This window comes from Symphalangus syndactylus, chromosome 13 (genome assembly GCF_028878055.3).
Source record: "Symphalangus syndactylus isolate Jambi chromosome 13, NHGRI_mSymSyn1-v2.1_pri, whole genome shotgun sequence".
NCBI classification, from domain to species: Eukaryota; Metazoa; Chordata; class Mammalia; order Primates; family Hylobatidae; genus Symphalangus; species Symphalangus syndactylus.
In genome coordinates, this window is record NC_072435.2 from 59,355,255 (window position 1) to 59,369,691 (window position 14,437).

Below are 14,437 nucleotides of genomic sequence, written 5' to 3' on the forward strand. Positions count from 1 at the left end.
CTTCCCATTGGTGCACGGTCTTGCCAATTACTGCTACACGCGGCAGATTCTCCAATCAAACACGTTCTTTCGGACAGGCAGTCGTCCCAGCCAATCCTGAAACACCTCCCTCCGGGTACTTTTGTTTCCTCTCTTTCATTGGTCGCCTTGGAGGCCGCTCTCTTCCTGCGAGCGCGGGCACAGAGAGGGGCGGGGCTGATAGGGCGTTGCTAAGCGACGGAGATGCACGCAGGGCCTGTTAGGTGAAGGAGCAGAGCGGCCGGAAGCGCGGAGGGAGCCGCAGGATGGACCGCAGGTGAGGCCGATCGCTCTTCCAGGGACTGCAGGAGGCTGGGGAGGACCAAGGGCGAGAGCAGCACAGCCTGGGGACGGGCTGGATAGGGTCTGGAGTCGCTAGGACTCCACAGCACTGGAACTACAACACCCAACGTGCTCCACAGCGTTGGCCGCTCCAGCCGTAGCCTTTAGCATCTTGGGGGTCCCCTAAGAGTCTTATGTTCCTCTCTGAGTGGCCCCCAAGGAATTATTTCCTCTAAAGGTGTCCAAGGAAGGCTTGAGATCTGAATTTCTTAATTTTGAAATGGCACCCAGACACGCCTGGGCGTTGTCTTTGAACTTTCTCGCGGAGGCGGAGCCCAGTGGATCCTGGGGCTTGTAGTCCATCTACCCTTTGCCTTCGTGTCCCCCAGAATTTATGGGAAATGCTCGGTGATATAATCCAGCCGCGATTCTTTTTCTTTTTTTTAGACAGAGTCTCTCGCTCTGTTGGCCCAGACTGGAGTGCAGTGGCACAATCTTGGCACACTGCAACCTCTGCCACCTGGGTTAAAGCAATTCTCATGCCTCAGGCTCCCAAGTAGCTGGGACTACAGGCATCTGCCACGCGCCTGGCTAATTTTTTATATTTTTAGTAGAAACGGGGTTTCGCCATCTTGGTAAGGCTGGTCTCGAACTCCTGATCTCAAGTGATCCACCCGCCTCGGCCTCCCAAAGTGCTGGGATTACAGGCGTGAGCCACCATGCCCGGCGAGCCGCGGTTCTTAACCTGAACTCCACTTCGCAATCACCTGGGACGCTGCGGAAAAGACACGGAGGCCCAGCCCCACTAATAGATATTCTGATTCCGTTGGTCTGGAATGGGAGCCGCGTGTCTGTAACGTTGAAAAGCCCCTCCTAGACTGGATCCAGGGTTGAGAACCACCGGCTGCCAGTTCTGAGTTGCTTCCTGTTAAGACTGCTCCAGGGGTGGGCTCCCAGGACTCACCCTTCCACTGTCGCTATCCTGAATGTGCAGCGGTGCTTCATGGGAATGACAGTCCCTCTCCTCCAGGAATCTATGGGAATTGTCTGGTTCTGCCCTCCTCTAATGTCCCCCTCCCCAGGGCTGCGGCAAAACCATGTGCTGCCTGAACCCCACTTTCCTCTTGCAGCCTGCCAGTTTTCTCCATTCAAGATAGTCCCTTTGGAGATGCGCCTCTGGGTCGAAGCCACTACTGGCCATCCCGGAGCCAGACCTGGTGTCCCAGGGTGAGGACACCCCTCAAAGAGTGCTGAGTGCCAGCCCAGTAGCAAGAGAATGACCTTTAGAGGGTAGGAAGACATGTGATGAGAGATGGGGATGAGAGATTTAAAAGACAGCCCCTTCTCCCCTCCCCACGGCCCTGCCCTTGTCCCCTCTCTACCACCTGGATTCCCCATCTGAGCCCCCATCACACTAGGTTGTTATCATTACAGGATGTGTTTCCTCTCCTCTGGACTGAGACTTTGTCTGTGTCTTGGTTCCCCTGCAGGGATGACCCATCAGACCTCACATTTTTCTTCTTGTGCTCTTCCCTGATCTTAGACCCTGAGCCCATCCAGATCTCAGAGATCCAGGATCCCACAAGCTCCCAAGGCTCTAGCCACAGGTCCCAACTCCCCTCAGCTGTTTGAGGAGTCCTGGCCATCCAGTTCAGGGACCCCTTCCCCGCCCAGCACCACTGAGGGACAGATGGGGGCCTCCCCAGCACCCACCCTGATTGACAGCGGGGACTCCGTGGTGGCCAAGTAAGTACCAGCATCCCTGGGGGAAAAGGAGGCTTTGGGTTAGAGGGAGGGAGAAGGCATGCAGTAATAATCATCATGGCCAGAGCTGTTTCTGCAGCACTCTTTTAGGACCAGGCAGTTTATGTGTGTTAAGAACTCTGGTGCTAGACTGCCTGAGTTCAAATCCCAGCTCTGTCATTTAACTCTCTGTATGATCTTGGCCTCTGTTTCTTTATCTCTTTTTATTTATTTATTTATTTATTTGTTTAGAGACAGGGTCTCGCTCTGTTGCTCAGGCTGGAGGTCAGTGGTACAATCACAGCTCACTATAACCTCAAACTCCTGGGCTCAAGCCATCCTCCACCTCAGCCTCCTGAGTTGCTGGGATTCCGATGCATGCCACCATGCCCAGCAAACCTCCCACCTTGGCCTCCAAAAAGTGCTGTGATTACAGGCTGGACATACCATGCCCAGCCTCAGTTTATTTTTCTCTAAATTGGGTGTTTTGTTTTGTGTTTTTGTTTTGATGGAGTTTCACTCTTGTTGCCCAAGTTGGAGTGCAGTGGCATGATCTCGGCTCACTGCAACCTCTCCCTCCTGGGTTCAAGCGATTCTCCTGCCTCAGCCTCCCAAGTAGCTGGGATTACAGGTGCCCACCACCACACCTGGTTAATTTTGTGTATTTTTAGTAGAGATGGGCTTTCACCATGTTGGCCAGGCTGGTCTCAAACTCCTGACCTCAGGTGATCCACCTGCCTCAGCCTCCCAAAGTGCTGGGATTACAGGTGTGAGCCACTGCCAGGCCTAAACTGGGTGTATTAATAGTACACATCCCCTAGGGCTGTTTTGAGCTTTCAGTGAGTTACTATATCTAATGATCTCTAGCAATGCTTCTCACATAGTGACCACTTAGATTTGTAAAATACAGGTTCAGCTGCTGTAACAAAGAGTCCCAAATTAATTATGGCTGAAACAAGATAGAATTTATTCCTCCCTCACCTGCAGTCAAGGCAGAAGCCACCAGGGATGACGTGGCAGCCCATAGTTGAGGTGTCAGGGACACAGGTTACTTCTGTCTTGTTGCTGTCCCAACTCTAGGCTGTTGCCCTTTCCTTCATGGTGCAAAATGGCTTCCAACCACATCAGCTTTCCAAAATCACATTTCATACCCTGTTTGTCAACAACTTAGTCACGTGGCCACAAGGCTACAAGGGTACCTGGTAAATATAGTCCATAGGAGAGCGGCTGTGTGCCCAGCTAAAAGTTACATTCCTGGCCGGGCACAGTGACTCATTCCTGTAATCCCAGCACTTTGGGAAGCCAAAGTGGGAGGATGCCTTAAGCCCAGGAGTTCCTGACCAGCCTGGGCAACATGGCAAGACACCGTTTCTACTGAAAATACAAAAATTGGCAGAGCTGTGGTAGCTCAGGCCTGTAATCCCAGCACTTTGGGAAGCCAAAGTGGGTGGATCACCTGAGATCAGGAGTTTGAGACCAGCCTGACCAACATGGGGAAACTCCGTCTCTATTAAATTAGCCAGGCGTGGTGGTGCACACCTGTAATCCCAGCAACTTGGGAGGCTGAGGCAGAAGAATCACTTGAACCAGGAGGCGGAGGTTGCAGTGAGCCAAGATCATGCCATTGCACTCTAGCCTGGGCAACAACAGCAAAACTCCATCTCAAAAAATAAACTAATTAATTACAAATAAATAAATAAAAATACAAAAATTAGCCGAGTGTGGTGGCATGCACCTGTGTCCCAGCTACTCAGGAAGCTGAGGAGAGAGGATTTCTTGAGCTCAGGAGTTGGGGGCTGCAGTGAGCTATGATTGCACCACTGCCCTCCAGCCTGGGTGACAGAGCAAGACCCTGTCTCAAAAACAGTTATGTGACTACATAAGAAAGAAAAGCAGATATTGAGGGATAGCTACCAGGCTCTGCCATGGTGCTTGGTAAACGTTGGCTGCTATGATTATTCTTATTATTATTTGGCTCTCCTCACTCCTATCCCCTGATGTTCACAGGTATATAAAGAGGTTCCGCCAGGCTCAGCCCACCAGTCGAGAGGAGCGCCAGCCTGCAGCCCCAACCCCAGCTGACTTTTGGTGGCTGCAGTCTGACTCTCCAGACCCCAGCAGTCAAAGTGCAGCAGGTACCTCTTTCAGTGCCATCCACCACTCCCACCCCTAAACCTTTGCTGATCAATGCCCCCAGCAGCCACTCCTCCTGGCCCTCATACCCTCAACTGGGGCTTCTCAGCAGGAGCCAACAAACCAGAAGGAAGGCCCCATACAGCTGTTCCTACTGTGGCCAAGGTGACCAGTGCATCCCACGCTGTGGCTCCCCTTCAAGAAATAAAGCAGGTGATATCCCCATTCACTCCCTCCCTTGTGTGCCTGAACTGACAACACCAGCCCTGGGATAGAATTAGAAGATCAGGAGCAGTGGCTCACACCTGTAATCTCAGCACTTTGGGAGGCCAAGGTGAGAGGATTGCTTGAGGCCAGGAGTTCAAGACCAGCTTGGATGACATGGTGAGATTCTGCCTCTACTAAAAAAAAAAAAAAGAGAGAGCCAGGTGTGGTGGTATGTACCTGTAATCCCAGCTACTTGAGAGCCTGAGGCTGGAGGATGGCTTGAGCCTAGGAGTTCAAGGCTGCTGTGAGCTATGATCGTGCCACCGCACTCCAGCCTGGGCAATAGAGCAAGACCCTGTCTCTATTTAAAAAAAAAAAAAAAGGCTGGGCACCATGGCTCACGCCTATAATCCCAGTACTTTGGGAGGCTGAGGCAGGCAGATCACGAGGTCAAGAGTTCACGACCAGCCTGACCAACATGGTGAAACCCCGTCTCTACTAAAAATACAAAAATTAGCCGGGCGTGGTGGTGCACACCTGTAATCCCAGCTACTCAGAAGCCTGAAGCAGGAGAATCGCTTGAACCCGGGAGGTGGAGGTTGCAGTGAGCCGACATAGCGCCAGTGCACTCCAGCCTGGCAACAGAGCAAGACTCCATCTCAAAAAAAAAGAATTAGAGCTGATCCCCATTTCAAGGAAGCTAAAACAGAAAAGGAGGATTTGCTGGCTAAGGTAATTGAGAAATCCAAAAGTAGATGTTTCCAGATATGCCTGGATCCAGGTGTTTGAATAATGTTGGGAGAGACCCAACTCTCTCTGGGCTCCATGCTCTTTTTTTTTAGATACAGAGTCTCGCTCTGTCACCCAGGCTGGGGTACAGTGGCGCCATCTCAGCTCACTGCAACCTCCGCCTCTCAGGTTCAAGCAATTCTTCCGCCTCAGCCTCCCGAGTAGCTGGGACTACAGGTTCATGCCACCACACCCAGCTAATTTTTTTGTATTTTTTTAGTAGAGATGGGATTTCACCAAGTTGCCCAGGCTTGTCTCAAACTCCTGAGCTCAGGCAATCTGCCCACCTCAGCCTCCCAAAGTGCTAGGATTACAGGCGTGAACCACCAAGCCTGGCCTTTTTTTTTTTTTTTTTGATGGAGTCTTGCGCTGTCACCCAGGCTGGAGTGCAGTGGCGTGATCTCGGCTCACTGCAAGCTCCGCCTCCCGGGTTCACGCCATTCTCCTGCCCCAGCCTCCCGAGTAGCTGGGACTACAGGCGCCCGCCACCAGGCCCGCCTAATTTTTTTTGTATTTTTAGTAGAGACGGGGTTTCACCATGTTTGCCAGGATGGTCTCAATCTCCTGACCTTGTGATCCACCCGCCTCAGCCTCCCAAAGTGCTAGGATTACAGGCGTGAGCCACCGTGCCCGGCCTTTTTTTTTTTTTTTTTAAATTAGATGGGGTCTTACTCTTAGGCTGGAGTGCAGTGGCACAATCATGGCTCACTGCAGCCTTGAACACTTTGCAACCTTCACCTCCTGAGTACCTGGGACTACAGGCATGCGCCACCATGCCCAGCTAATTGTTTGGTTTTTTTGTAGAGATGGGATCTTACTTTGTTGTCCAGGCTGGCCTCGAAGTCCTGGGCTCAAGCAATCCTCCTGCCTCGGCCTCCCAAACTGCTGGGATTGCAGGCATGAGCCATCACGCCCACCTCTGTGCTCCTCTTTTTTGGGCTCAGTCCGCTTTCCCCTCACAATAGCCAGGATGGTCCTGGGGGTCTCTAGACTCCCATGGTCCTGGCAAGTGACTCCAGTGGAAAGTGGGGGCTTTTCTAATTGCTCCGTCAGAAGCCCCAGGGCTCACTGTGATTCAACCACTGTGAACCAGAGGATAGAATGCTCTTATGAGTCAGATCTGATCTGGGAGGTGGGCTCCATCCTACTCCAGCCATGATTTGTCCGTGAAAGGTGCTGATCCGCCGGGCGCAGTGGCTCATGCCTGTAATCCCAGCACTTTGGGAGACTGAGGTGGGTGGATCACCTGAGGTCGATAGTTCGAGACCAGCCTGACCAACATGGAGAAGCCTCGTCTGTACTAAAAATACAAAATTAGCTGAGCGTGGTGGCGCATGCCTGTAATCCCAGGTACTTGGGAGGCTGAGGCAGGAGAATTGCTTGAATCCAGGAGACGGAGGTTGCTGTGAGCCGAGATCATGCCATTGCACTCCAGCCTGGGCAACAAGCGAAACTCCATCTCAAAAAAAAAAAGAAAAAAAAAGGTGCTAATCCAAAGGGGAAAACTGGGTCTCTCCTCCCTGAGGAGGAGGAGCAGATCCTAAGCTGGCATGTGAGGTTACCAAGGGCGGTACAACCTGCATTCCAGGCCCTCTGTTTAGAACCCCTTTCCCAGCAGCCTTTGGGTTGGGGCTGGCATCTGACCCTGTCACCCTGCAGAACCTCAACACATGGAACTCATCCCTGCTGGACCTGGAGACGCTGAGCCTACAGAGCAGAGCTGCCAGGCTGCTCAAACGCAGGTGACTGTACCCCCGCCCCCATCACCCTTCCTACTGCAGCTCCATGTGGCTCAGGTCTCGAGACCTCCATTGCCTCACTCCTGCCTTCTCCCTGCAGCAAAGCCTCCATCTCCTCCTCCTCCTCCCTCAGCCCCAGTGATGCCAGCACTTCCTCAGTCCCCACCAGCTCCGATGTCCTCTCTCCCTTCTCGGAGACCTTCATCCCTGACTCCAGCAAGGGCCCTGGCCCCAGGGCACCCGGTAAGGGCTGAGAGGCAAGGACTGAGGGAAGCCTGGGTGCAAATCCCAGCTCTGCCACTGACCAGCTATGGGACCTTGGGCCTCTCTGGGCCTTGTTTCTCCAGCTGTAAAACAGGGATAAGGCCAGGCGCGGTGGGTCAGGCATGGAGGTGGAGGCAGGCAGATTGCCTGAGCTCAGGAGTTGGAGACCAGCCTTGCCAACTTGGTGAAACCCAATCTCTACTAAAAATACAAAAATTAGCCATGCGTGGTACATAGTGGTGCATAGTGGTACATGCCTGTAGTGTCAGCTACTCAGGAGGCTGAGGCAGGAGAATCGCTTGAACCTGGGAGGCAGAGGTTGCAGTGAGCCGAGATTGTGCCATTGCACTCCAGCCTGGGTGACAGAGAGAGACTCCATCTCAAAAATAAATAAATAAATAAATGGTGCCATCATAGTCCAATTGCTGGGCTCAAGCAGTCCTACAACCTCAGCCTCCTGAGTAGCTGGGACTACAGGCATGCACCACTATGCCCAGCTAATTGTTTTTATTTTTTTATTTGTTGAGGTGGGGGTCTCACTATGTTGCTCAGGCTGATCTCGAACTCCTGGGCTCAAGTGATCCCCCCACCCCCTTGGCTTCCCAAAGCACTAGGGTTACAAGAATGAGCCATTCATTATGCCCAGCTGGTTGTTGCAGTTTTCAATAGGGAAACCCGGGAAGGTGACCAAGATCTGATGGACAGGAAAGAATGCACCGTGCAATACATGAAGGAAGAGCATTCCAGGCAGAGGGAACCACAGGTGTAAAAGGCAAAGCCTTCGCCTTTTACGAGGAGAGAGGTGCAGCCAAGGGAGGGTTCTTAAGTACAAGAGGCCTGATCTGACTCAGGTATTCACAGGCTCCCTCTGGCTGAGAGTAGGGAACAGATTTGGAGGAGAGGAGAGAGACCAGGGAGGCTACTTGAGAGTCCAGGTTGGGTGAGTGGGGCTGGAGCAGGGCGAGGGCTGTAGGGGGTGGGGAGTGGGTGGATTCCGGGGAATATGTCTTCTGGTCACTGCTGTAACTCCAGTGTCCAGAACAGCTCAATAAATATTTGTTGAATGAAACCAGCCACTGTGACTCGCGCCTATAATCCCAGCACTTTGGGAGGCCCAGGTGGGACGATGATGGCTTGAGCCCAGGAGTTGAGACCAGCTTGGGCAACAAAGCAAGACCCTATCTCTACAAAAAAATAAAAATTGCCCCCGTGTGGTGGCGCATGCCTTTTGTCCCAGCTACTCAGGAGGTTAAGGCAGGAGGATCGCCTGAACCCAGGAGGTCGAGGCTGCAGTGATCGCATCACTGCCCTCCAGCCTGGGTGACAGAACAAGACTATATGTATATATATAAAATGAACAAAGACTTGAATGATGACAGATGGAGAAGCCCAGGGGTGCTCGCTCCCCTGACTTTGACCCCTTCCCCTCTTCCCACCCCAGAGAGAAGCTGGGACAGTATCTGGAGAGCCTGTCTGATTAGCCCGCTGCACAGTTTGAGGGCGTGTGTGCAGGCTGTCATGGGGTTGCTGATCTCCCTGGCCCCTGCCTCCACCCTCTCCTCTCTACCTCTCCCTACAGCATCCCTAGCACCAGCCCAGGCCCAGACCCCCACCCCTGCTCCAGCCCCAGCCTCCTCCTCCCAGGCACCCCTTCGGCCAGAGGATGACATTCTGTACCAGTGGCGGCAGCGGCGGAAGCTTGAACAGGCTCAGGGAAGCAAGGGTGACAGAGCTTGGGTGCTGCCTCTGACCCCTGCCCTCTGCACTCTGGTGAGTCGAGGGAGGGAGGAGCCTGGGGGGAGCTGGAGGAGGGGCTGGGTCTGAGGGGGACTGAGGACCCTCCACCCTCTCTCTATCTCAGATCTCTCTTATCTGTCCACAGACCTCTCCTGCTCCAGTGGAGACCCTCAGTTCTCTGGGGACCCAGCCTAACCATGTCCCACTGTGGAGTGGTGTGGCCCAGCCTGGTCCACCAGAGGCCTTCTATGTGGAGAGGCCTCCTTTTCCCTCAGTGTCCTCTCCACACATCTTTTGGGCCCCCAGCTCTCAGGGGTTCTTCTGGGCCCCACAATCTGGGCCTTGGGTATCCCTCGGGGCTGTTCCTCCCACGCAGCAGGCCTCCACCCTAGCACATCTGGGCTCCACCCTCGCGCCCTCAGCTTCCCTGGCCTCTACCCTCGAACCCCCGGCCTCCACCCTTGCACCCCTGGCCTCCACCCCAGCTCCCCTGGCCTCCACCCTTGTACCCCTGGCCTCCACCCCGGCTCCCCTGGCCTCTACCCCTGCACCTCCAGCCTCCACCCTGGCATCCGCAGCTGTCCCCCAGGGCCTGCCCATCCCTGAGCCAAGCAGCTGTGCCCAGCCTAAGAGCCTGGGGCCCAAGTCTCAGAGGAGCAGAGCCCCTCGCCTAGAGGCTGCTGAGCAAGTCCCTGCAGCTGGCCAGGGACCTGGCCCTCAGCTCAGGGGTGTCCTGGGCCAGGTAGTGGCAGCTCGGCTGTTCCCTGACAGCCTGGAGGACACACCTCCTCACTTGGAGGGCCCGCCTCCACCCAAGGCTGGATCTCCGAAAGTCAAGGTCACACAATCCCAAACCAAGGTCACTCCCCTTCCATCCGAATCCCAGTGTCGGGCCAAGGCCGAGTCTCTGAAAGCCAAGGCCTTGCCACCCGCAGCGGGGTCAGTGATATGGAAGAGCGAAGCCACTCCTTCCCCTGGAGCCTGCCTGCAGCTCGAGGTCCCACTCTCTCCAGCTGAGCAGGCATCCGCAGTCAAGGCCTCGCCGCCTTCCTTCCAAGTGGGGTCTCCGGAGGCCCCGGCCCCGCCCCCGCCCGCTGCTGACCACGCCCCCTCGGAGGCCCTGCTCGCCCAGGCCGCCCGGCTGCTGCAGGCTGCAGAAGGTGATGCCCGCGCCCTCCTGGATGTTGGAGGTGGGCCAGCCGCCTAGGAGCCCGGCCCCTTGGAGCTCATTCTTTCCTCCCCCGCCCAGACTCCGACGGCAGCGACTTCCAGGACGATCCCGTGCTGCAGGTGCTAAGAGCCCATAGGGCAGAGCTGAGTCGGCAGAAAAGGTGACCGACCCTCCATCCCCAGAGTCTGTGACACTGGGCCCCCGAGACCTCTGAGACCCGGTTAGGCACCCAGCCCTCCTCATCCCCTGTCCCAGCAGTCCGTCCACAGCCCCAGATCCTAAGCCTGAGCACATACCCCAGCCTCTTCTCTCCCGGCCTTTCTCCAGGGAAGCGGACGCCCGATTATCGTTCCTGTTGGACCAGGCCGAAGACCCGGGATCTTGGTCCCCTCCAGCCGGGTCGCCCTCTAGGTCCCCAAGGAGGCTGCTACGAAGGGAAGGAGCTTCCCTGGAGGCCAGACGACTTTGAATTGTACAGATTCTATTTTACCCACTAAGGCTTTTTTTTTTTTTTTTTTTTTTTTTTTTTTACGGTTACTGGTTATCTGTGAGAAAGGGGTTGTTTGGAAAGGCCAAGGGGTCGTGCCAATTTACGGAAATGCCCCCCATCCTCCACTGCCCCGTGGCTCTGCCCTGCCCCCTACCCCTTCCTGACCACGGAAACAAGATCTCCTTTCTGATTATATCTTCCTTGGGGCAGAGGGAGTTTCAGACAAGACTTCTGGCAAGACTGGGACCCCCCTTTATCTGACTTCACTCAGGAGCCCTGGCTCAAATGGACCAAAGGACTGTCCTCCGGGGAAGAAGCTACTAGGGTCATCAGAGTGTTGGATGATGGTCAGGCTGTAGCCCACACCGGCTTGAGCAGCAGCAGCATCTGGTGCAGCTGACCCCTCCCTCCTTGAAGCACTTTCTCTCCCTGTTTCCAGCACTTCTCTCTGCACCTCTCTGGTCAGGCCTCGTCACTAGCCCAGCATGTCAACTTTGGCATGACCCAGGGCCATGGCGTTGACATCTCTATCTACACCCATCCATAGGTGCTTTTGTCTAGCTTAATGACTCTAAACCCCGTCTCTATTCTGATAATCCTCAAATTTCTGTCTCTAACCCAGACCTGGCCACAAAACCTTAGGCTCCTACCTCATCACCATTTCTACCCAAGGGTTTAAAAGACATCTCGAATTCCATAGGTCCTAAACAGAGTTTCCAGTCTTTCCCCCTAAGCGTGCCTCTCCCCAGCTTTCTTTTTTTTTTTTTTTTGGACAGAATCTAGCTCTGTCGCCCAGGCTGGAGTGCCGTAGTGTGATCTTGGCTCACTTCAAGCTTCGTCTCCCAGGTTCATGCCATTCTCCTGCCTCAGCCTCCCGAGTAGCTGGGACTACAGGTGCCCGTCACCATGCCCGGCTAATTTTTTTGTATTTCTAGTAGAGACGGGGTTTCACTGTGTTAGCCAGGATGGTCTTGGTCTCCTGACCTCGTGATCCACCTGCCTCGGCCTCCCAAAGTGCTGGGATTGCAGGCATGAGCCACCGTGCTGGGCCTCGCCTCCCCAACTTTCTTCAGCTCTGTCCTTTGCTGCTCAGACCAAAAACCTTAGAGTTGTCTTTGACTTCTGTCTTTCCCTTCCACCCACAGTTAACCAGCAAATCCTGCCATCTCTGCCTTTATTTTATTTTATTTTATTTTATGTTTTGAGATGGAGTGTCACTCTTGTTGCCCAGGCTGTAGTGCAATGGCGTGATCTCGGCTCACTGCAACCTCCACCTCCCGGGTTCAAGCGATTCTCCTGCCTCAGCCTTCTGAGTAGCTGGGATTACAGGCACCTGCCACCACGCCCAGCTAATTTTGTATGTTTGTTTGTTTGAGACAGAGTCTCTCTGTGTCCCCCAGGCTGGAGGGCAGTGGCACGATCTCGGCTCACTGCAACCTCTGCCTTGCAGGTTCAAGCTATTCTTCTGCCTCAGTCTCCCTAGTAGCTGAGACTACAGGCGTGTGCCACCACGCCTGGCTAATATTTGTATTTTTAGTAGAGACACAGTTTCACCATATTGGCCAGGCTGGTCTCAAACTCAGGACCTCATGATCCTCCTGCCTCAGCCTCCCAAAGCACTGGGATTACGGGCATGAGCCATCATGCCTGGCAATTTTTTGTATTTTTAGTAGAGACGGGGTTTCACCATGTTGGCCAGGCTGGTCTCAAACTCCTAACTTCAGGTGTCCCACCCACCTCGGCCTCCCAAAGTGCTAGGATTACAGGTGTGAGCCACCGCACCCGGCCTCCACCTTTAAAATCTATCCAGAATTCAACTGCTTCTCCCCTTCTACTGCTTGCACCTCAGTCTAGGCTGTCATCACCTCCTATCTGAACTGTTGGAAAACTTACGGTTTTTATAAACCTGATATTCTTTGATACACTTGCCATCAAGAGGTAGAGTCTATGTCCCTTCATCTTGAAACTGGGCCCTTCAACAGATAAAATGCAGAGGAAGTGATGCAGCTTAACTTCTAAAGTTCAGTTAGAAGAGATGATTTCTCAGCTGGGCATGGTGGCTCACGCCTGTAATCTCAGCACTTTGGGAGGCTCAGGTGGGCAGATTACTTGAGGTCAGGGGTTCAAGACCAGCCTGGCCAACATGGTGAAATGTCTCTACTAAAAATACAAAAATTAGCCGGGCATTGGTGGTGGGTGCCTGTAATCCCAGCTACTCGGGAGGCTGAGGCAGGAGAATTGCTTGAACTCAGGAGGCAGAGGTTGCAGTGAAAAAAAAAAAAAAAAAAAAGATAATTTCTCTCTCTCTCTTTCTCTCTGACACTTGCTTTAGAGGCTACATTAAAAAAACTAGTTGCCATGCTGGGGAGGAGTTTGGGTTACACAGGTGTATGCACTTATCAAACTTAGTGAAGTGTGCGAATTTCATTGTATGTAAAGTTTACCTCAAAAGAAAATATTGAACGCCAGTTAAAGATACGCCTGTAATCTCACTTCTTTGGGAGGCCAAGGCGGGAGGATCACTTGAGGCCAGGAGTTTGAGACTACCCTGGGCAACACAGCAAGACCTGTCTCTACAAAAATAAATAGCCAGATGTGGTGGCACACGATTTGTAGTCCCATTACTAGGGGTGGGGAAGGGCGCTGAGGCGGGAGGTTTACTTGAGCCCAGGAGTTCAAGGCTATATTGTAGTGAACTAAGCTCATGCCACTGCACTCAGCCTGGGCTACAGAACTAGACCCTGTCTTCAAAAGAAAAGAAAAGAAAAGTATGTACACTGAAATATTTAGAGAACAATAAACCAATGTTGACAATTTATTTTGAAACACATCCAGAGATGAGTTGGGTTGATGGATAAATAGGGTAATAGGTAGATGTGAGATAAAGCAAATACAGCAAAATGTTCATGGTAAGATCTAAATGGTGGATATGCAGGTGTCCACTGTAAAATTTTTCAACTTTGCTGTAATTTACAAACTTTTCATGGCCGGGCGTGGTGGCTCATGCCTGTAATCCCAGCACTTTGGGAGGACAAGGCGGGTGGATCACGAGGTCAGGAGATTGAGACCATCCTGGCTAACACGGTGAAACCCCGTCTCTACTAAAAATACAAAAAATTAGCCGGGCGTGGTGGCGGGCACCTGTAGTCCCAGCTACTCAGAAGGCTGAGGCAGGAGAATGGCATGAATCTGGGAGGCAGAGCTTGCAGTGAGCCGAGATTGCGCCACTGCACTCCAGCCTGGGTGACAGAGCAAGACTCCATCTCAAAAAAGAAAAGAAACTTTTCATAATAAAATGATGGAGAATATATGATTGGGGTTGTTTTGATATCTGCATTTACAAAACGGAGGGATAAGATGGATTTCTAGTAACTTCTGTATGTCACATGGTAAATATTTGTTTCCAACCTTTCTTTCTTTCTTTCTTTCTTTTTTTTTTTTGAGATGGAGTCTTGCTCTGTCACCCCGGCTGCAGTGTAGTGGTGCAACCTCGGCTCACTGTAACCTCCGCCTCCCGGGTTCAAGTGATTCTCCTTCCTCAACTTCCCGTAGCTGAGATTACAGGTGCACGCCACCTCACCTGGCTAATTTGTGTGTGTGTGTGTGTGTGTGTGTGTGTGTGTGTGTGTGTGTGTGTGTGTAGTAGAGACAGGGTTTCACCATGTTGGTCTGGCTGGTCTCGAACTCCTGACCTTATGATCCACCTGCCTCGGCCTCCCAAATGAGCCACCGCACCCGGCCTGTTTCTAACCTTTCTAAGCAAACCATACATTTAAATGAAATCAGAGTGGGCACACTGGCACAGGCCTGTAATCCCAGCACTTTAAGAGGCCAAGGCGAGCAGATCACTTGAGGTCACGAGTT

The 14,437-nt window shown here is 53.0% G+C and overlaps 1 protein-coding gene across 13 annotated transcripts; it reads left to right on the top strand.

The window, feature by feature from the left end:
• Positions 1–227: 227 nt before the first annotated feature.
• Positions 228–14,041, top strand: PROSER3 (proline and serine rich 3). Of its 13 annotated transcripts, none has more exons than XM_055237562.2 (11): positions 228–295; positions 1,431–1,527; positions 1,844–2,046; positions 4,051–4,178; positions 4,286–4,389; positions 6,832–6,914; positions 7,012–7,154; positions 8,617–8,945; positions 9,058–10,072; positions 10,162–10,243; positions 10,411–14,041. In XM_055237562.2, exons 1-11 carry the CDS (start codon positions 285–287, stop codon positions 10,550–10,552), a joined length of 2,337 nt encoding a protein of 778 aa, XP_055093537.1. In that variant the 5' UTR covers positions 228–284; the 3' UTR covers positions 10,553–14,041. The 13 variants fall into 13 exon arrangements, with proteins under 13 accessions (XP_055093537.1, XP_055093541.1, XP_055093550.1 ...); XM_055237566.2 differs by having other exon boundaries at positions 8,755–8,945; XM_055237575.2 differs by having other exon boundaries at positions 8,755–8,945; positions 9,811–10,072.
• The last annotated feature ends 396 nt before the right edge of the window (positions 14,042–14,437 follow it).

What these genes read in the sequence shown, in the direction of transcription:
- PROSER3 (XM_055237562.2), top strand. An exon ending in CCCTTCAAGAAATAAAGCAG is followed by an intron (nt 4,390 to 6,831) that starts GTGATATCCCCA and finishes GTCACCCTGCAG; the next exon opens with AACCTCAACACATGGAACTC. An exon ending in GCTGCTGCAGGCTGCAGAAG is followed by an intron (nt 10,073 to 10,161) that starts GTGATGCCCGCG and finishes TCCCCCGCCCAG; the next exon opens with ACTCCGACGGCAGCGACTTC.